General features: G+C 41.1%; 2 protein-coding genes across 2 annotated transcripts; both read left to right on the top strand.

Annotated features, from left to right (window-relative positions):
* The first annotated feature begins 188 nt into the window (after window positions 1–188).
* Window positions 189–3,547, top strand: mrps31 (mitochondrial ribosomal protein S31). Its single transcript, XM_005735521.2, has 7 exons — window positions 189–391; window positions 997–1,431; window positions 2,071–2,223; window positions 2,329–2,472; window positions 2,571–2,647; window positions 3,060–3,200; window positions 3,292–3,547. Exons 1-7 carry the CDS (start codon window positions 288–290, stop codon window positions 3,525–3,527), a joined length of 1,290 nt encoding a protein of 429 aa, XP_005735578.1. The 5' UTR covers window positions 189–287; the 3' UTR covers window positions 3,528–3,547.
* Window positions 3,548–5,092: 1,545 nt separating this feature from the next.
* On the top strand, window positions 5,093–21,584 carry LOC102196834 (forkhead box protein O1-A-like). Its single transcript, XM_005735520.1, has 4 exons — window positions 5,093–5,918; window positions 16,828–17,019; window positions 17,136–18,305; window positions 18,432–21,584. Exons 1-3 carry the CDS (start codon window positions 5,319–5,321, stop codon window positions 18,291–18,293), a joined length of 1,950 nt encoding a protein of 649 aa, XP_005735577.1. The 5' UTR covers window positions 5,093–5,318; the 3' UTR covers window positions 18,294–18,305; window positions 18,432–21,584.
* Window positions 21,585–22,637: the final 1,053 nt, after the last annotated feature.

The following is a 22,637-nucleotide window of genomic DNA, read 5'->3' as shown; positions in this document are numbered from 1 at the left end:
TCGCGAGACTATACTACTGACAGTAACCGCCTAAAGTTTATTTAAAAATCAAATCAACTAAAATGTTAAAGAAATTAATTAAATTTACTTTAATATTGAGATTGCCAATGTTACAAATAAATCCAGACTAAATTAAAACTCGGCACTCTTACGTTGAAGAGCAAACATCGAGTCTTTGCACATCCTGGAACGGAACTGTCATTCTCTTAAAGTTTACAGGGGTGACCTTATGTGGTAACAACGGAGGTAAACGACAGGAGCGTGGAAGGACATCACAACAAGCCACAATGTACAGAATTATATTTCGGACTTTGTTGGCGCCTCGAAGTTCTTCAGTCAATGTCTACGACTCGTGTGTTTTAGCAGCTAAATGTGACAAGACGGTTTTCAGGTGAGGTAACCATGTGACTGTTAGCTGTGATTGAACGGGCCACACTGTGAAACAGAGTAACTAATGACCGTGAGACTCAGCTGCCGAGCTTCTTAATGTCAAAGAACAGGTTGCCACAGTGCAAACGAAATATGCTGAGTTTTGCTTGTTTCGTTAAACAAGAGTAGCATGTGGCTAGCAACTAGCTTATTCTAGCCTAAAGAGGGGGATGGACGTCTTGACTGACAGCTCTTCAGGCGGTTGTTTCCATGGTAATGTGTATGTGAAGTTAATCGCACGGACCTGAAAAAAAAAGTTTGATTCACGTATAGATGCACAGACTAATATGTATATTATATAAGATGTATGCAAAGCATCACAAGTTGTCATGTTGTCTTTAAGCGGTATGCTTGTAAATGGTGTAGATTAAAACTGCATGGAATTGCATACAAATCTATAATGTATAATAATGTTATTTTTTCCAGACACTGTTGCCCCCTCCTTAGCATTTATTACGTTCAATATTGATGATATTGTGTTAATGTAATAATTATCAAAAGTCTGAATCGTGACCTTTTCAGATTTGGCTCCTTCTGATGCACAAATCTGTTTATCTCTCGACACAGGGTTACAAATAAATGTGGGGTAAAAACCTTCAGCACAAGTTCAAGCTCGCTCTGTGAAAAGAAGAATAACCAAGACCAGAAAACACAGGCAGTTAAAGAGGGTGACCAAGCGGAGGTGGTCGAATTGAAGGAGGAGCCAGCGGTGTTAAAGGCAGAAGATGGAGACGCCACAGAGCAGCAGACAGATGTTAAAACTGAACAGGTTGCATCAAAGCAGCCAGCGAAAACGAAGAATGATGCAGCTAAGAGTGGGAAGGAGAGTCTCCTGAATCTTCTTGGAGCCATGAAAGTAGAAGTCACCAACAAAAGGAAGCTCAAAAACCTGAAGGCAAAGCAACGTTATGAGTCAGTTACACAATATAAGCCGAAGGCGGCACCTATGAAGAGCACCATCAGTATGTATCAGAAGGCTACAGGGGATGATTCATCACAGAGGTGAGAGAAGTTGGAGAAGGGTTGTATTGCCTTATTGAAGTTTTTTGTGTTATTCACACCATTGGCCAATAAAGTTGTAAGATGACAACAGCAGTCACTCCACATGATTCTCTTTCAAGTTTATTTCATCTATAGTTACTTACATCACATGGAAAGTACTGGGCTACCTAGATGTTAAACCTACACAAGCTGCTCAACTATGGAAACCTATGCCATCCAGCTCCCAGCACACAGTTTTTGTGCTGATTGTAATGGTTTAGTCTGTGCTATGCACTGTGCGCCTCAGTACTTGGTGACTCAGCTCATGGCTAAGTTGCTGTAGTTCCAAAATGTTTCTCCCTTGCAACAATACCACATACAGCTGAGTGTGGAATCTCTAGAAGGGAAGAAACTCCACTAATGTGACTTGTTGCATATTATTACAGCTACTTGATTTCAATGAACTCCTTAGAATGACTCATTCATTCACAAATGTTTGTAAAGGTATACTGCATGGATCAGTGGTTGATTGGAGATGAAAACACCTGAATTCAGAGTAGCCCAATACTTATGTCCATACAATTAAAAACCAAACCTTAGGAGCTATACTTTTGTCACATTTCATTCACTCATTTTGGCCCCCCTGGGTTGTGTTTTTAGTGAGACTTTGGATCCTGATCTGGTTGCTGCAGCATCTTCTGCTGCCTCCACTCTGCCTAACCGCAGCCAGGCTGAATCTGAGCTGCTCAGGCAGCTGAGGCGGCACGAGGCAATCGCTGAGGCTCAGAAGAAAGGCGACATTAACAACCTCGGGTATGTCCCCAATAACTGTAGCTAATGAGATTGTTACTCCCCCCCCCCCTTTTTCTTTTCTGAAAAGCTTATTTAACAAAAAATAATCAAACAATATTTTCTCAGAGTGATTATCGCTGAAATGAAAGTAGGCAAGAATCCTAACCGGCAGAACGCCTGGCCAGCCGATCAGATCCGGTTTGATGACGACGGGCGAGGATATACACATTACAGAGGAATCACTTCCGAGCTGTCCGGTGTTCGGAAACGGTAATATTTTTATCAGCTCTTCACACTAATTTTGTTGTGTTTTTGTTGTTGTTGTTGTTTTTAATGGATCTTGTGTCTGATGTCTTTCTTTTTTTAAGGAGGAACTTGTTGCTAGGGAAAAGACTTAACATCTTCACCTCTGCTGCTGATGAAGATGGAATTGAACCAGCAGCAGGTATTGATGGATTTAGATTTTCTTTTCTTTCTTTCTTTTTTCAATTTGAAGTTTACTGTTCATTTCATATGTTTGCTCACAGAGGCCACTTTTTGGTGTTACTTGTCTCATTGTTAACGCCTAAAAATAAACATTTTTAAAGTTTGTCTTCAAAATGTATGCACCACACCAGAAGATCACTGACTTAACAGTGGTCTTCCTCATGAAGACTTCTAGTAAGCAAGTCATGAGTGACAATTGATTTTTCAAGCTTAAACTGATGAAACATGACATAGTATCAAACATGTTAAGCATGGCGCTTTAATAATGCTTGTCAAGACTGTGATGCTTTTAATGCCTGTCACCCCGTAAACATATTTCATGTCACATTGCAAAATCTTTTGCTTTTAACGTCATTGTATCATATTTTCAGCTAAGCCGACTCTGTGGGACATGGACTTTGCAAATCAGTTGTCTCTATCGACCAATCAGATGCCTCGAAATGGGTTTGAGGAAATGATCCAGTGGACCAAAGAAGAGAAACTATGGCAGTACCCAGTAAACAATGAAGCTGGTGAGTAACGAAGGTTGACTTCATTATTTTTAAAAGAGGGGAAAATACATTTTTCTGAGAGAGAAACTGACTGTTCATTCTTGCGTGTTAGGCCTCGAAGAGGAAGCCAAGGTCCCATTCCATGAGCACATCTTCTTAGAGAAGAACTTGGAGGAGGGCTTCCCTCGTGAGGGGCCAGTGCGTCACTTCATGGAGCTAGTAGTGACCGGCCTGTCCAGAAACCCCTACCTGACTGTGCAGCAGAAGAAGGAGCATATATCCTGGTTCAGGGACTACTTCCATCAAAAAGAGGAAGTGCTTAAGGAGGCTGATGTTTACCTTGAATAAACTTAACACGGTTTAATATGTCTGCATTTGCTCTTTGTGGTCACATAAAACCAACACTTTAAAGCGAGACTTTGCCACCGTGATCATAACTCATACAGTTTATGCGGCAGTCAAAACCTTCCTGGTTTCTCGACTCTTGCAGGAGAGAACTTAGTGGAGATATTGGATGTCATGCTATTGAGAAGAATGCCCTGAAAGGAAGTTAAATGTTGCTGCACACATAGTCAATGCAATATTTTTGTGATTCACAAGTGGTATTAAGTGATGTAAATAAAATGGTTGTGTTGATTTATTCTTGTTACACTGAAATATTGTTATAAAAGGTAATTAGAGTAACTTACTTTAAAAACAAGTAACACTTTAGCTGAATGGATTGTTAATGACCTTTGTGTGACAAAGAAAATGTGCAGATGAAAATATTTTTGTATTCTTTAAGTGTCACAGGTCATACAAACACCTTGCAGTCATGAGTGATTGTGTTTTCCCAGACCGGTTGCAAGAACTATAACTTGTGAGCAGTATTGAGGATCTGAGATCAAGTTTACAGTAGAAAACACAATCAGACCGTGAACCCTGTACCCCTTCTCAGGGGAAGTGCTTTTAAAGTTAAACAGCCTGTTTAACAACGTGCCACACGGATCCTTTCTGGTCTAAAAACACCCTGCTCGATCTATTGTCTGAGAAAGTGGAAACTGACAGGTTGATGTTTCAAAGTGCCCCACTTCCACATTTTGTTCACTTTTCCTTAAACAGAGTGATTGGCATGATAAGATGTTGGCAACACTTCCTGGTTTCTGTTTGTCTGGGCCATACAGTGCAGTGGGAGTGGGGGGGGGACACTCATGTAGAGTTGTTAAGGCTTGCCCACTAGATGGCGCTACTGAACGTTGTGGTTGCGCATTAACTTAGGATTCCCCACAGTTTTAAAGATGGCATCCAGATACTTCAACTAAAAAAAGTTTAGGAGTACATTAACATTTTTTGCTATATTTGTATAGAAGTTAAAAAAAATGTACAAATGGCCCTAATATATTTCTTTTTTTAAGCATAGGGCAGTGTTTTGAATCAGCTGAGCCCCCCCTCAGAACGTTTTGAAACTAAAAACATGCCCTCTCAGCTTGTATGGTGCATTCAAGTCCCGCCAAAATGTGTTTGAATGACAAGCGAACTGAAAGAGATAGCTGACTAACCAACCCTTTCACTACATATTTTTAAAACTGGTATTGAGTAACGACAACTTTTTATTTTTGTCGAGATGACTGTCACTCATAGCACCAAGCACAGAAAATCGTGGAATAAGATTTTAAACTCAAGTGCACCAATAAATACATAGATACGATGCTATGAGAAAGTGTGCCCAAACTATTAACTGTAGCATTAAATAGGCAGTTAAATCACCCTTGATGTGGATTTGCAAATTTGAGGGTCCATTTGGCGTGATTTGTCAACAGGACAGCACTTGAACGCACCTTCAAGTTGCAAAGCTCGGAGGATGGAGCCTGTGAGTAAGCCGTGAAGGCAGCACCGGAGTGTGGTACTGTCTACCACTTGTTAGAGCGGCAGACTTGAGAGTTGCTGCTAACTGACACAGTATGGTGTGAACTTCAGTTTTAGATATCTCTTTATTTTACATCACAAACGACTCTTTCTCTTTTAGGGTTTGTTTTCGGTCTTGATGACTCATTATTAGCCTCTCGATGTTTATGTCACCGTTTTATATTTTTTACTAACAATTTGGCGAATTCTTTTTAAGTGAACATCTATGTGACAGAGGATCGGTGTTACCCTGACATGGCTGAGTTACTGCCACAACAGCCGCAGCCGGGCGATATAGACCCGGACTTCGAGCCTCTCTCTCGCCCGCGGTCCTGCACCTGGCCGCTGCCCCGGCCGGAGCTCATCGACCCGGCCAGCTCCAACACATCCTCCCCAGCACCGTCTGTGCAGCAGGAGCCAGCAGCAAACGCCGAGTTCATCAGAAACCTCGACCTGGTGGAGGAGGACTATAAAGAATACTCAGAGCAGAAGCCGCTTTGCAATGCTTTTCAGTGCCGGGATAGCAACTGTGTGCATCATTACCCCCACCAACATCATCATCAACACCATCATCATCAGCTCCAACAGCAGCACCAGGTCCCGGGTCCACAGCTGTCGTCCCAGCAACAGGTGCCAAATCCTGGGGTCCCACCTTTGGGTGGACCCGGGCAAAGGAAGAGCAGCTCGTCCCGGCGAAACGCCTGGGGGAACATGTCCTACGCAGACCTGATCACCAAAGCTATAGACAGCTCACCTGAGAAGCGGCTGACCCTTTCTCAGATTTACGACTGGATGGTTAAGAGCGTGCCTTACTTCAAAGACAAAGGAGACAGCACCAGCTCCGCGGGCTGGAAGGTGAGTGTGTGCGTGCACGTGAACATTCGCTGTTAGTAGGATGTGTGCGCGTGAGCTGAGATGCATATATGCGCTGTAACCATCTTTACCACCACAGCACAGCAAGCAGCACCAATGAAAAAAGAGCCGCCAGCAGCAAAGCTGGACAAAATCATGATACCAAGAAAAGTTAGGGAGTGACATTTGAACGTGCTAGACTTTATATGCAGACAGTGGAAACTTGCACAAAACATATCAAGGCCACATCCTCATTAGCGTCTTATTGCACCGATTGCCACTGTAAGGCGTTTTGCACAATCTGCTGAGCAGGAAATGCAAAGGTTTGATGTGCAATTAATTGCCTTTGTAGTTAAAAAAAAAACCCAGCCCTGTTTCACTCGCATTTAGAGACGTCGTGGCAGGATATTTACACCTTAAATTCTTAAACCTGTGATTTTATTTTATCTAGAAAACTTGGTTTGCTTCAGGAAAGTGACAGTATTCACTTTCACTGTGTGCACATAGTGCAACGCATTTGGTTTAGTATATTCACTCAGCACTCACATTTGTGCTATGCAAAGCAACCCATCACATTTTTAAAATATGATTATAACTTTTAATTCAGGATTTATTAGCAGTTAAGTAATAACAGGAGTAACCCATTCCTTTTCTCTTTTAACACCATGGTGGGATTTCAAACCTGTCCGATGGTGGTTAGCTTTTAGAGGGGCTGCTGACTTCTGAGTAACCTTTGAAGTTTTGGAGTGGTTTCCTCTGTCAGTGGTAGCGCATGCCTCTCTGCTTTGTCACTGAGGACACATGCAGCTCTAAAGCAGCAGAGGACAAACCAGCTGGTCTGACTGTGAACATCCCATAGATGCCACCAAGACTGCTTTTCTCTATATAAAGCAGAAACAAACTTCAGGTTTGTTTGAGAAAAACACCTGACTGAGCGATGTGAAATTGGGTTTTGACTGAGGATAAAGATGTGTAGGTATGCTCTGTGGATTCCCCCACCCGCAAACACACCTATGTGGGAGCCAACCTGTATTATCACAAAACACATTGACTTGCGCAGCATTTCCACAGTCATGGAAACCCTGCTACCTCCCTGAAAACTGCAATTTGAATGTGCAGACCTGGAAATATTAAGTACAGGGGACGAGCTGTGAAAACATTTGCCTAATGCCTGCACAAACATGCTGATCCGGCCAGTGAGGATGTCACTCCACTCGTGATGGACAGAAGCCCGCAGACAAAGCCAAAGGTGGACCAACAGAAGACGCCAATTAAAGCCCGCACACGCCCAACAAAACGTACTCTGCTTGAGTTTTCAGTGTCGCAGCCTTTTCTGTAACCCCCTGCATTCTCTTGAGAGGTGATTTGAAAGTTGTCAGGAAGTGCCTTTGGGAAACCTCAGTCATATATAGCTCCCATTGTTTTAACCCCCCACCACCACCCTACTTGAAAAGCTTTGTCACAGATTATTATATATACAGACTTTGTTAAACCTACTTCTTTTAAAAATCTGCACACTCTTGAATGTACAGGCACTGACGAATCGGCCTGTTTTTGTTTGAAATAACTGGAAGCTACATAAACAGCTCAATCAGTGCTGGGGAGTGTTTTCGAGGGGAAGGGACTGGCAGAAGGGGATGCTGGGAACTACGTCAAACATCCTCCATTCCTGAGTTGTGTGCTCATATCTTTGTGTCCCTGTCTTCTAGAGTTTCCTTAGCGGATGCTACGGCCTGGAGAAAGGGATCGCTGCTCTTCATCCTATCTCTTTCTTCTGCTCTCTCTCTCTCTTTGGGTTTCTGCTCACGGGGTTTGTGCTTGTTCAATAGGACCTTGAGATTTCTTTTACTAAAGGCCTTTGCTTTTTTTGTTTGGGGGGGGGGTCTTTAAGACACAAATTTGGGAAATAAATAATTGTATTGGTGCACTTTGGCTTTATGAAGAATGTCTTTCCCTTCCTTAGTCATAGAGATAAAGAGAAAGAACAAAGAGAAAGGTTCTGTTACCCTTCAGCGAGGCAGCGAACGCTTCTCAGTTCTCTATCAAGAGCAAAAGCTCATGATCATTCACATATTTTACGTATAATCAACACATCTTTGCTTCAGCCTCACCATTCCTGAATGCTGGCATGCCCACCAGGCCTTGGAACTGCCGGCTTATAGTTATTTTTACACTTTCCTGTTAAAAAAACACGGCGGTTCCCCCACAATGAACTATGATGCATTTCCTGCCCGGTGGATGGAAAACAGTGCCATGTGTTAACATCCCCACCCTGCAAAACATGAGGGTCAGGGCAGGGGGGAAAAAAAGAGGATGAATCAATAAGAGATCATGTACACAGCATTTGTGTGAATCCAAGTCTATGCAAAATCACTTTTATATCATTTCAACATTTGTGCCACTTAAAAACGTAATTGATGGTCTACTTGTTATGATTGTGCTTTTTGACATTTTTATTAACAAAGCAGTTTCGTCTCTTGCTGTAGTGCTGCACAAAGATAAGCCAGGGATCTAATAGTGGGTGGAGGGCATTGCGCTTGATTGTAGCAGTACACCTAAAAAAGTATAGATAGGTGGAGCGCAGGGCAAGGGGAAAGGCACTGCCTCAGCAGCTTTCTGTCTACTGTATGTCATGGAGATTCTTTTGGTTTCCCCTCTAAATATTGTGTGGCAGCTCAGTGATCATGATGCCTTTGGGACAACAGAGGGCCCCTCCGTTATCTCGGGGAGGACTGGTTTCCCCTGGGATACTGGTGGGTCTGTGAGTAGCAGTGAACAGCTTGCAACGTACTTTTAGCGTTTTACTGGCAGTGCCACTGTTTTTCTCAATGAACTGTGACATTAGATAATGGAACAGGAAGTGACGCTCTTGAGTTTAACTGCCGCTGAAGTTCCGAGATGTCACCCAAAAACATGTTGATTACAAAAAAGCGTTTCCCCCCCTCCGTTTTTTGAAGTTTTTAAAAACATTGCCCTGCAAATGAAAGAATATTTCGTTGGGTTGCTTTGGTGATAGCCTGCAGAGTTGAGTCTAGTGACTGTCTCCTGTGAAGAGGTTTATCGCACTATGTTATCTAGCGCGGGGGTCAAAAGGTCACCAAGCCTACAGATCTGCAATGTGTTGATTTGCCTGTCTCACGCCTGATATATGCATATGACCATTTTGGAAACCAGTGACAAACAAGACTGAAGGTTTCAGGATGAGCCAAATGGCACAGTGGTAAAGGTCATCGTCCCTCAACTTACAGCCGATAAGAGCCAACAGCGGGACTGGAGTGATGGCAAAACCCAAACCAAAGTTCTTGGCAGGTTTTGCTGTGACCCATACACTTGCTTGAGTGTTATAACAAGATTTGTTCGATATGTTTCCCAGTTTGAGTAGTGGATCTCCTTTTTCCAGCTTCTGTGACTAGAACTGTCCTGAATGAAAAGCTAGAGCCACGTTAATTTAAGACATTTTTTTAGACATTATATATTTAAATCTCTTCCCCACTGGCTTCAGTTTTTAACCAAGTTTGTAATATTCTCCATTAGTGGATCACATAGTAAGGCCACAAAAATGTCTGTGTAGTAAAACCTTTTTACATTTATTGTAGAGATTAAAACAAAAAGAAATGGAAATTTTCATCCAGAACAAACATTGGTTGGTTTTGTCCACGACAGAATCTACTGGATGGGTTGCTATGAGAGATTTGACTCTGTGAGTGATAACAGGAGGTTTACATTTGTGGTTTTGAGTGAAATGTTTATTGAACTATTGGATGGAAATTCTGTGGTCAGCGGGCATTCACAGTTCTGCAGTTAAGAAAAAACATCCCTGATGGCCCCAAAAATTATTTCTTCATATACAAACATTAAAGATTAAAATGTTGCTAAACACTGAGATATGAAACCTGGAACTGCAAACAACATCCTTTGTAAGTGAAACTGAGTAGAAACTTTCACCTACTGCTTAAAACAACCCAATACTGCTTTCATAGGAATCAGGAGGAAAAGTAGCAGCCAGGTTCTGATAATCAGTGAATTTGACTAACTGAGCATCAGCAACTGTGAGCACTTCTGTAAAAGCAGTTGCTTTGACAGTTTGCTATTTGCATTCAGGTGTTTATAGCATGTCAGGAGTGGACGTCCCAGCAAATTCACACCAAGATCAGACTGTGCAATGCTCAGAGAAATTGCTCAAAACCCAGAGCTACATCTCAGACTCTACAGGCCTCGGTTAGAATGTTAAATGTTAAAACTCTCGACAGAAAAAGCCTCTTCTCTGTAAAATGAAAATAGCAACATACCTTAGTTTTGCAAAGTTGCATCTGATTAAACCACAAGACTTTTGGAATAAAGTCCTTAGGACAGAGGAGACCAAAGTGGACATGTTTGGCCATAATGCAGTACCACATGTGGCAAAAACCAAACACAGCATACCAGCACAAACACCTCATACGAACTGTCAAGCACGGTGGTGGAGGGGTGATGATTTGGACTAGTTTTGCAGCCACGGTGCCTAGGCACATTGTAGTCATGAAGTTGACCACAAAGTTCTCTGTATACCAAGTATTCTAAGGTCAAACGTGAGGGTGTCTGTCTGAAAGTGGGTCATGAAACAGTACTATGATCCCAAGCACAGCGGCAAATCTACAATAGAGTGACTAAAGAAAAAAAGGTAAGAATCAAGATGTTGTAATGTCCCAGTTAAAGTCCAGGCCTCAACCTGACTAAAATTCTGTGGTGAGATATTAATAGTGCTGTGCATAAACAAATGACCGCAAACCTGAAAGAACTGAAGCAACACTGTAAAGAAGAGTGAGCCAGAAATTCTCCACAGTGAGGTGAGAAGACTGACAAAGTCATACAGAAATTTTTACTTCCAGTTATTGCTGCCAAAGCTGGTTCCACAATCTACTAATTTTTGTGGGGTGTACTTAGTTTTACTTTCTTTTTCACATGACTCTATGTGGGCTGCACGAAAACAAACAACACAATCACAACAAGGAGCATTCATTGCATTAGATGCTAATGGATCATCTCATTTATTAATCAACCTTTGTTTCATTGTTGCCTTGTGAACTTTGTTAAGGACACTGACCTGAAAACTGGTAGCAACTATTAAAAGAAGCGAGAGAGAGAAAAAAAGAGTAACTGCCAGCTATTTGTCTCGGGATCACAAGGTTAAAAAGGGATGTCTGCCTCAAACTTAAGAGGCCCACTAAAAGCTTCAAGTATCCCCATGAAGAAAAGGAGGCTTGAGGCAGGGGCTTTCAAAGAGGAACGGCCATAGCTTAAGGGAAGGAGGGGAGCAATCAGCTGACTGGTTTGCTGGGGGCTGAGGCCTGTGTACTGTCTGCTGTCTACACGTGTGAGCCGCTGGAATCTGTGGCATGTGGATCTTTGCATTGTCCTCCAGCTTGTGCAGGATAATAATCAGCTCCAAATATATTATGTTCACAAAATGTACTTGGCCTCTAATCCATTATGCAAAATACAAAAGACGGGGTCAGAGGATGACAGAAATACATTTTTTTTAAAAAGGTGACCTTTTCACCCGATGAAGTGTGCAAAGAATGCGGTTCATTCACAATAATTGGCTGAGATAGTCTTGTTATTTCTGAATATTCAAATATGATTGAAGTGCAGTGTTTGTGCTTAAATTATTGAATTGCAGATCTCTCCATTCGTCTTCATGATGCCATTGCAGAAACAGGTCACTTCCTTTGATGCTCACTGTTAATTAAGTAGTCTGCATACTGTATGCGGAGCTGTAAAGAGTTGCACTCTCTGCACCAGGCTCGCATGCTCTTCTTCTTCTGCAGGCTTTCTCACCTTTTTGCCGCCTTGTTAAAGCAAACCCAGGCCCTATGCTCACAGCTTTGTGCATCATAGGTCATAAGAGAAAGGGGGAGGGGTGCACAGGAAGGCAGCACAGGAAGACCGTAATCTCTGCAAGTGCTCGTTTTTCCTATTCTCTTATTTCTACCAGATAACTGCTTTGTAGTGGTAGTTACATGTTAGCAGAAAATCACTCCGATTTAGTCAAGTCTGGATTTTAATGTAAATTAAAGAAGCAGGGTGTTGGCCATGCTCATGAAGTCAAGCAGTATCAAATACATTTTCCAGTAACTTAACCTTTTAGCCTGTATTACCTAAAATCCTGCTTTGAAAATAAGTTTGACAGCAGTAAAATGGCTTTGCTGAGCTCTTTGTAGTCACTGGCAGCTACATAGATTAGCACACTTCCTAATTTCCCTGCTAATGTGATCTTGATTAATAGACAATTGTTCTTCCAGTTTCCTCATTCTCTACAACTTTGTTTGAAAACCTTTTGGCAGACACAGCACAAGCACTTTGTTTGAGTGCAGTGGAATCTATCACTGAGGTCAGTAAAATGTTGAAATGTATGCCTTAAAAAGACAAAAACACGAGGTACACCTTATGCTGATCCCCTCCCTTTTGCCTTCAAGCTTTTTATAGAATAGATTTAACAAGCTGTTGAAAACATTTCTTTAGAGATTTTGGTTCATATTGACATGTCAGCATCACACAATTGCTGCACATCCATAATGCGACACTCCCATCTTACCACAATTCAAAGGTGCTCCAGTGGATTGCTATCTTGTGACTGTGTAGGTTATCTGAGAACAGTTGAGCTTCTGCTGGTATAACCAAGTATTTCTGCTGGAATAACCATCAGTAGATGGGTGCACTGTGGTCATAAGGTGACGGAAATATTCAACAATATTCAGGTGTTCCAAAAAATACCACCACCAGCAGGCTGAAGTCAACTGAATCCACGTTTTAATGTTGTTTATCTTAAATTCTGACCAAACCATCCAAAAACTGAGACACATCAGACCAGGCAATGTTTTTTCAATCTTCTGTTGTTCAATTTTGCTCAACCTCTATAACTACTCTATAACAACTATAGCTTCAGACTCCTGTTCTTAGCTGAAAGGAGTGGTTTCTGATGTGGTCTTCTGCTGCTATAGCCTGTCTTCTTCAAGGTTCACTGTTGTCCATTTAGAGATGCTGTTCTTGATTGTAGCGAAAAATCATTGGAGCTACTATTCCCTTTCGATCAGATCAAAGCAAGCTGGCCTTTTTTCTGCTGCTCAGTGAATATTTTCTCTTTCTCTGACCATTCTCTGTAAACCCAAGAAATGGTTGTGTGGGAAAATCCCAGCAGAGCAGCATTTTATGAATCACTTCGACCAACCTGTCTCGTACATACAATTTTACTAAATCACTTAAATCAGCTTCCTTGCTTCCCCATGCTCAGTTTAAACTCAGCTGGTCATCTTGACCATATCGACATCACTAAATGCATTGAGTTGTGGCCATTTGATTAGCTGCTTAGTCAGTGGCATTAATGAGCAGTTGAACAGGTGTGACTAACAGCATTTATATTTGGTTGAGTATATAAAAACAGTTGAATTTGTGAGCAACAAATTGCACCATTATTTACCCGGGCATTTTTGCAGCTTATCGTGGCTAGCGTTAGCGAATGTTAGCAAAGATTAGGACAGTACCTCTTGGCTCTCTTACTGGGAAATCAAGCAATCCAATGAGAAGGACTGAATAACTGTCAGCGATTAGCAAAAAACTGCACTATTTTCCATTTATAGGTTTTGCTGCTAACTGTAAAAGATAATGAAAAAATATAGCAGTGGCACAAATACAAACACAAATGCTTATCTACAGGGTTGCAATATCTAAAGGTTGAAAACCTAAGCTAACATTTAGCATCAAAAGTCACAGTACACTTTAACTTTTAAAGCCTTCAAAGAAAAAAATTATATTTATATTTTCTCACGTTTTCCTGCCTGGAAAATTTACTGATGGGAAGACAAGGTCATTCTCCCTGCCCCCCTCCCCATCACTAACTACATGTAAGCTTTCACCATTGAGATAAAAACCAAGTTACTGATTTGAGAAGCAGCTGGTTTCCAGCAGTCAGCCTCCTGGGAGATCCTCTGTCCTGTCTGTGGTTGTAGCTGGCCCTGTATGTAAAATGCATAGACCGATTGCAACTGAGGCCACTTTCACTGAGGCCGCACCTGTTCTTGCAACCGAGCCCTGTTTGTTTACTTACCCTGCGACCGTTACTGCAAGCCTCATGCTTCACTACACAAGAAACAGCAGCTGCGTCAATTAGATTGTTTTGAAGTCCAGTAGGAGGAGTCATTTCATGCTGCATTATGGATGATGGTGATGGATGACTCTCCTTACTCCAGCTCAGGTGTTCTACCGGGTATCTCACCTGAGTTGTGGCAGGTGCTGTTTTCTCCTTTCATGTGGGAAGCCTAATGACCCATTTCTGAGGACGAACTGAAAGTAGATTTTGTCCCAACTCAGTCCTTCCTGATTTCAGGATTTCTTGCATAAGCTGTCTAATGTCTCTTCCATGCTGCACCGGTTTGTTTCAGGGGCAGCACTACTAAATGTCCTCAAGTGTAGAGCAGAAAATGTTGCAGATTTCTTTGTAATACTCTTCTGCAGACTTGTGTGGCATCACTTCTCTAAGAGGATCTTTGCTCTTAAACATTTATGTCACTTAAGTTTCTCTTTAATCTGGACCTCGTCACTACCCTGGTTGCCAAAGCAGGTCAGCGGAGGAAAAAATAGATTTCTCATGAAATGTTTTGCAACCACAAAAGCACACATTTTACTACTACAAAATATGCCGTAATGCAACAGAAAAAAAAAAGACTGGACCTCAATCATTATTTCTTTGAAATCATTATTTCTTTGAAATAATGATTGAGTGGGGCACCTCCTGAACTAAAAAGGAAGGGGAATTTTTGTTGTCTTTGAGTTGAGTTGAGGTTTGTCAAAGATAAGGCAGAGAAGAAAATTTCCCTTTCCACAGCACTGCCTTGCAGTGCTCGATCTGTAGTAGGTGCTAATCAAAGGCTGTAGAGATTTGCATATCAACAGTGATCTCTGCCATGCGTGAGCGAGACTTCACATTTGGTTAGTGAAATAAATGTTGGTTTGCAGGCTTGAGTCTGTGCAGCACACTGCTAAGATGTCCGGAGAGATCATTTAAAAAAAGGAAAATGGGGAGAAAAGGGTCGTAAATCAAATGAGCATAAAATGCAATGATTGAATTGCATTTTGAAACCATACAACCTCAGGTCTCTTCAGTCTACATGTGCAGGATGTCCTCTGACACAGGAAGCCTCATTTAAAAGTCACTGGAGGAGAAGGGAGGAGTCTGGTTTTGGTGGTGGGGTGCAGTCCAAAGAAGCTGTTTTGGTGAGTCTCACGAAGCGGGTCTTACCCAGCGTGTCACATCTGATGATTCTCCTCCTCGCTCTTCCTTTGCCATCCAACCTGTTTGCATGTCCCCGTCAGCTCGTATGAGCAGCTCGTGTTTAGCACACAGTGAACTCATTGACCCCGGTTCTGCCGGCAATAACATCCTACAGTGTCGCCCTCCCCAACTTAGCTTCGAACTCTGTGACCTCCTCTTAGTTTCTGTTTAACAAAACAAAAAAAAATCTAACTTGTGTACCGCTCTCTGTTTTCACTCTGTCAGTTTACAGTTTGAGGTTGAACTCATCTTTCAGCACCTTCTTATGACGACGGCACAAAAAAGAATACTTGAAAAGCGTCAAAGTTGTTCCAATTTTGCAGTTTTTTCTGGTTTTATTCCTTGAATCTACTTTGATAATTTCCACTTTGAAATAATACTTTCACTGAGAGTAGTTTTATAGATTAGAAGTCATATTCCTGCCAGAAGCTTAACTTTAACCCCAAAATGTCAGAGACACACTGAGACAATCCATCTATTGTTTTGGATGAGAACATCTTTATCTCAGTGCTTTGTATATCCCTGCTGAATCCTGCGGTTGGGAACATCTGGGTTTACTAACTGCAGGGAGCTGCTTTCTTATTCACATGGGTGTTTAGGGGGAAATTCCATACTTGCACGTATTGTGTTACACTTTAGTCTTTCATTGTCCCCCCCCCATCAAGCTCAGCAAGTTGCATATTAGTGTCACAGAAAGACCAGTCTGTACAGTGTGTCTGTGCCATGTCTAACTGTCTTCATGACCTCCCGACCGACACTGGTTTTCTTCCTGAGAGCATTACCACAGGAGGAGTCTACTGCATCCTTTTTGGGATACATAACATGGCATTAAAAATCTACTGAATAAGGCTTTAGGTGTGTGCATATTTGGACGAGGACAAATTTGACCACATACAAAAAAAGAGAGCAGCTCAGTGATCTCAATGAGCTCTTTCAGAGGTGTAATTTTCGATGATGGGCACAGGCAAGATTAAGCAGTGATGGTTTTTTTCTGTAACGTGTCTTCCAAATTACCCTGTTTTTTGTTGTTGTTTTTCTCCTTGTTTTTTCACTGTTGTTTTTCACTTTGGATCCAAAGCGAACGGTGTTGTTGTTGCTGCTGCTGGGCTGCGCTGATTAAAGTCAGTGGAAATCACAGGAAACATGATTATAGTCCGCAGTGAGGAGAGATGGACACCCTAGTAAGCTCTCTCGTGGGCCTTCAAAACAATACAAGCAGTTAAAGCATGAGAAAAACTGATGAATACAACGTAAAAGTCAGAATGTATTCAGAAAACAGGAAAAATGTAAGGAAAAAAAAAAAAAGCAGACCGAGTGAAGAAACTAACAAGAAATGTTTCTTTGGTCAAATTTTGCACTATTATACTATAGTGTAATATGAATTGTCATCTATCTTTGTCACACTTGTGTCCAACATTGATCACCGCTTCCCTCTTTCATTGAATAGGTCCTGTATTTCTGGAGAAAAGAGTCTCTTAAGTTATGTTGCTGACGATACTTTATTTTGTTCAGTATCATATTCAGTGACAGGCACTGATTTATTAAACTGACCATGATATTTGTGTGAGGGAAAACTTACAAATGAATCACTTTTCTCCCATTCAGAACTCCATCAGACACAACCTGTCCCTGCACAGTCGCTTTGTGCGCATACAGAACGAGGGAACAGGAAAAAGCTCCTGGTGGATGCTGAACCCAGAGGGAGGAAAGAATGGAAAGTCACCTCGACGCAGAGCTACCTCCATGGACAACAGCAATAAGTTTGTCAAGAGTAGAGGAAGAGCCGCAAAGAAAAAGGTCTCTTCTCCTGAACTGAACCTTCATAGATATTTCAGCCAAATGTTTGGTTTTTTTTTTATTCTGTTGAATCTAGATTACATGTACTCAGTGTTCTTGTGTTCTACTATCTCTAGATGGCTCTACAGGAAGGGCTTGAAGGAGGAGCAGGCAGTCCCAGTTCCCAGTACTCTACCTGGCTTGGAAGTCCAAACTCCCACAGCAACGAAGATTTTGACACCTGGAAAACCTTTAGGACGCGTACCAGCTCTGATGCCAGTACTCTGAGTGGTCGCCGTTCACCTTTCCCTTCTGAACAGGATGATGTGGGCGAGTCCGATGGCCACATAATGTATCCTGGAGTTGCTGGTGCTAAGATAACCTCTACCCTGCCCAGCCTGTCTGAGGTGTCTGGATCCATGGGCCAGCATCGCTCAGAAAAGGTCATGGATCTGCTGGATAACCTTAACTTGCTGTCTCCTAAACCCTCCCAGCTCAGCCCTGACTCCTCACACTCCCCGCGCTCCTCAAACGCCGGCATGCTTCAGAGTAGCCCCTATAACTCCACTGGACTGACCCCACACCAGCAGCAAGACTACCAGAAGTGCTTGTATAGTCAGGTGAGAATGCACTCCCTGTCCCCTGCTCCTATGCAGACACTTCCAGAGACTAAGCCCAGCTTTGGGGCTTACGAGAACCAGTATATCTTCCCTTCTGGGCTGTTGACAGGAGAACCAGACACCAGAAGGGACATGATGCACTCTGAAGTTGGGAGGGCAAGTTGTCCAATACCTACTTATAGCAGCCAAAGCCATGTGGGTGGTCATAATGGAGTAAAAATGATGAATCCCTCTCAGAGTCACCCACTTCCTCGTGTAAATCCACATACTCTGCATAGCCAGGGTCCAGCTGCCTCACAAGACTTGAATAGCTGTAACATGATACGCCTGACTAGCCATTCAGGGCCCTCTCTTCGAATGGCTGGTCCAAGGACGTGCATGCAGCTCCCCCTCGGACTCCCTCCACACACTAATGATGCCTCAGTGACCTACGGCAGCAGCAACAGCTACAGAGAACTCAACTCTGTACACCCACACAGTCATCATCATCAAGAGCACCTACCCAGTGATCTGGACAGTGTGCCTACTGAAAGGTTTGAATGTGACTTGGAGTCCGTCCTCCATGACACACTCATGGATGGTGGGGGGCTGGACTTTAATTTTGATCCAGCAGCTGGGCCTCATGGGTTTTCCCAGAGGGTGAAGACGACCACACACAACTGGGTGTCAGGGTAGCATCGCAGAGAGGTGAGACTGATCATTAGTCTGCCCTTAATTTCTTATACATATTACATTTTATTACAGATAACAAACATAAACACCCTCAGAGTGTTTGTCATCCCTGAACATTTTCCATTTCATTCACCCCCGCAGGTTTTTCTCCACATCACTCTACTGCTCACCTTCATTCAGAGAGTGGAATCCAAAGAAGCTTTCACCATCATTATCCACAGATCAGAAGAGGTTTATCAGTCATGTCCTGACGCAGAAATAAGACGCAACCATCACTGCAGTGAATATAAAACAGAGAGACAAGCCTGCATAAGTGAACTACTTGTGAACTTGCTCTCAGCTACCTATCAAAAACTGTATGTATGTTCAAAAGTATGTATGTTATAATACGTAAGAAGGAACCAGCGTAACACGAATTTGTCTTTGTGCTACAATCACACACGGGAAAACAATGACTGCAGAATGCAGAATGACCAGTTGATTACTGCAACTGTGTACAACGAACGCGTGAATAAGTTCAAGTTTGAATTTGTTGCTTCAGAGACACGCACCAGGTCTGCAACCACTTGCAGCCAATAGCCGTAAATGGCAATAAGATGGAGTCAGTTTGCTATCAGGTTGGAGGAGGTCAAGCTGGCAATTACATGCAATTTGTCTGCGAGAATATGGTAATTAACTGTGATAAATCTGTTGCTGTCTACATTAAACAGGTTTTTACACAAACTACTTACATTCAGAGTCAAGCCAGAAGCTCGTAGATTTGAAACAGAAATTGTGATGTAGCTGCTGCAATTTAATTGCAAAATGACATAGGTGCTTGTCAACCTTGCTGTTATATAGGAACATAACGAGAATAGAACCAGTTGGGTTTAGTCCTCTTTTGCAAAGAAACTGATTTGTGTCTCATCAGTGCAGACTGACTCAAACTGATTATGATATGTTGTCAGTGTGTCTGCATTTATAAATCAGATGACAATTATTTGCAAACCTTCTGCAATCCGTGAGAGTAATAGCAGTTAGAGTCCGACAATGGTTGTTTGGTGACAGATTTCCTCCCACCAGGCAAACTGCAAGCACCGAGAGGTTGAGTGCTGAACCTCTGAGCAGCCACTTAGTTACCACAAGTACTTGCAATTGGTTTTCAACAGTAAAAAAAAAATTTGTGTGATCACCAGGTAATTACCATTCCTTTCTAGTTGCAATGAGGTTGCAGTCTTATTTTTACTCTAGCATGATTAGTGTAAAAGCTGTTTAGAGGCATTTTGTTAAAAGGTACACTGGGAACACAATAACTCTATTTTCCAACACACATTACTTTGTAGATCTTGAAAGATGATTTAAAAATAGTTCTTCACTTGCTACCCTGTGGTGCAAGGAGACAGCATCATGTAGGGTAACTATGAAGGCAAGACAGACAAAGAGGCATCTTCACCAAGATGAATCTTTCCACATTAAAAAATAAGTTACATTATCAAATAGTGGCATTTGATCAATTTTTTGAAATTACAAGAACAATTTGGAAAATTAGCACCAGATTCTTCAAAAGAGGACTTGATAGCATGTAATCAGTATAGTATATGATTATGACGCAAATTAGTAAAGTATTTCAGCTTTAAGAGATTATATTTAGAAATGTGTTTTAGGAACCAGCCATCAACAGCAAAACAATTACACTGTCAACCAGGAGAAATCATTACAGTTAACTGATAATCAATAGATAAAGTAGTGTATCGTCTGATCAGTAATACCAATTACATTATAGAGGAAAAGCTGTGTATTGGAAAAAAGTGTATATCCACAAAAATATACCTCTGCATAATCACCACATACAAATTTATGAATCAAATTATGTTGTGAAGAACTTCAGTTGAGTATCAGCTATATGTTCTCACTATCAGATGTGATTAGAGACCTTGAAACATGAGCTACACCAAAATTGTTGCAGACCTACATTTTAGTAGTTGACGAATCTGCAAATTTTATTTTTTTGATTAGTCAGCAATTATTTCAATAACTCTCAACTTCACTTCAAGTCTGCCGTTGTAGCCCCACCTGAAACTATAAATAGGACATTTATATACTGCATGTTTTGCTTTTTATTGTAATCTGTTAATTCTCGATTTTGAACTTTGTGAATCATATGTTTTGTATAATATCCTGTATGTATTGTATTGAGATGGCTGCAGTTTCTTAATCTAAATCTAAGAGAAGGCTCATATATAGATCTCCACCAATGCAAATGTTCTATTTTATGTTAATGTTGTTTTAATGCAGTTTTTAACAGCATTAAAACAATTCTAGAGAATTTTAGTGTTTGGAAATACCTCTAAATACTAATGCTTTTTAAGTTTATTTGGCCTCTTGGGGGGAAAGGTTATCAGTGTAACAATCACTGCAACATATATTCAGTTTTTTACAGGATTACATGGACACTGTAAATTCTACCATGCGTTAAACATTTCTGTAAAAACTGTACTGGATAATTTAAAGAGTGAAATGTGTTTTTCATGACTTTCTCAGATCAAAAGGATATTTTTGGGAATGTGAGGTTGATTAAAAGGCCGGTAGTAGTGAAATCCTAAAATAGCTGGAAATATGTAATGGTTGATGAAACTTAACCAACATAGGCAAGTGTTTGCTGCTTACTTCCAGGCAGCTTCATATGTCACCAAAGACACATTGTAAAAAAAAGTGCCAATTTATTGTGTTAACATCATCTCGCAAACTTCTGTTGTACATATTTTATTTAGTATTACATTTTTTTTTGTATTTTGACCTCTTAATTGTTGTAGTACTGAACCCTTATACAGCATGTATGATTGTGTTAGACAAGGTTGTTTACATATCACAGTGCAAACAATATCAGTGGCTATATGAACACTCATACCTCAAAATTTTACCTCTGAAGTGTTGAAGGAACATTTCCTTCCAATTTTCTTCACTGAGTATTGTGTATTTGATTTGTCTTCATCTCAGAGTTTTGATTTTGTACATATTTTTTCATATTTCATTATTTCTGCAACAAGTTATATAAATGGGGACCTCTTTACGGATCTCTCTATATAACATCAGGATTAATTAAACCTAAGTCATTTGAAAGATTTATCATTGACAAAACTCGCTGAAAAGTATTCTATCACATTAATTTAATTATGTTGTTGATTAAGAGGTCTGTCATATCAAAATAAGTATGTCCCAGGACTAGTTTAACATAGTTTAAATAGTTTAACATTACCTTATGAAGATTTTTTGTAGAAATGTTTTGAGCCTGCTATATTTAATTAGGAAAAGGGTATTATTTCTTTTTATGTGTAACACAAATTAATGTGCACATTTCTGTGCAAATGTGTTTTTTTGAGGATAAATAAGATGCAGCATTATTTTTTCATTGATTGATTTAGTTGTTGTGTTAGTTCAAACATGTAAATACAAATATCTTATAGAAATATAAACATATATGGATATCTTTGGTATTCATGTCCAGATATTTTTCAAAGAATGCTGTTTTTTTTCTATGTAATCCATTAAATGCATACATCGCCAAAGGCAGGACTGAAATGATGTGTCTTTTTTTTTTTTGCTTTAGTGTGTCACTTGATTCTTAAGTGTGAATGTTTGTTATTTTATACATCCAATGAGTAGATTTAATGGGGTCAACCATCCAAAGGAATGGGCAGCATGCAAAAGAGGTGAAGAAGAGAGTGCAGTGGATGGAAATGAGTGCCCAGGTGGCTTGTGACAGAATGACAGCAGCAAGAGTAAAAGACAAAAAGACAGGAGGAGGAGCTGGAGTTCACACAAGTAAAGATGCTAAGATTTTCACTGGGACGGACCAAAATGGACAGAAAAAAAATGAGTAAATCAGAGGGACAGCTCAGGGTGGGCAGTTTTGAGACAGAGTGTTGCAGAGTGTTTGTGTGACAGACCAGGATGCTAGAGACAGGGCAAGATGATGACAGTGAGAGATAGATGATCTGCTGAGGTGTCCCCATAAAAAGAGCAGCCAAAAGAGTAAGATTTGTCATTTCATAGATGTATTAGATTATTTCACTTATTATTATTATTATCACTCCTGCCATTGTTACGCCCCTCTGCAACCTCTATTCTCTTTGCAGTGGCAGTGCAAAGAGTTGTCAATTGAGTCTTCAATTGCCAATTGACCACACATGGCATGTGGATAAAGGCATGCTTGAGGCAGGCTGTGGAGGCACACCAGTTTTGGTTTTATGATCTTCATGGTACCAACTGTTTGGCTTTTGAGCCGGGTCATAAAATAAATGGGGGCTCGTCCGGGATATTTTGGACTCTATTTTGGATATTTTTGTGGAGACTAAACATCAGAGGGTT

This window comes from Pundamilia nyererei, unplaced genomic scaffold, assembly GCF_000239375.1.
Source record: "Pundamilia nyererei isolate P.nyererei 1_Seehausen unplaced genomic scaffold, PunNye1.0 scaffold00064, whole genome shotgun sequence".
Taxonomy (NCBI): domain Eukaryota; kingdom Metazoa; phylum Chordata; class Actinopteri; order Cichliformes; family Cichlidae; genus Pundamilia; species Pundamilia nyererei.
The sequence above is the reverse complement of the archived record's forward strand: the minus strand, read 5'-3'. Positions and strand labels throughout refer to the sequence as shown.

Coding starts and splice junctions, on each gene's coding strand:
- mrps31 (XM_005735521.2), top strand. CDS start 288: ATGTACAGAATTATATTTCGGACTTTGTTGGCGCCTCGAAGTTCTTCA. Junction 2,473..2,570: donor CTGTCCGGTGTTCGGAAACG/GTAATATTTTTA, acceptor TCTTTTTTTAAG/GAGGAACTTGTTGCTAGGGA. Junction 2,648..3,059: donor TGGAATTGAACCAGCAGCAG/GTATTGATGGAT, acceptor TCATATTTTCAG/CTAAGCCGACTCTGTGGGAC.
- LOC102196834 (XM_005735520.1), top strand. CDS start 5,319: ATGGCTGAGTTACTGCCACAACAGCCGCAGCCGGGCGATATAGACCCG. Junction 5,919..16,827: donor CCAGCTCCGCGGGCTGGAAG/GTGAGTGTGTGC, acceptor TCTCCCATTCAG/AACTCCATCAGACACAACCT. Junction 17,020..17,135: donor GAAGAGCCGCAAAGAAAAAG/GTCTCTTCTCCT, acceptor TACTATCTCTAG/ATGGCTCTACAGGAAGGGCT.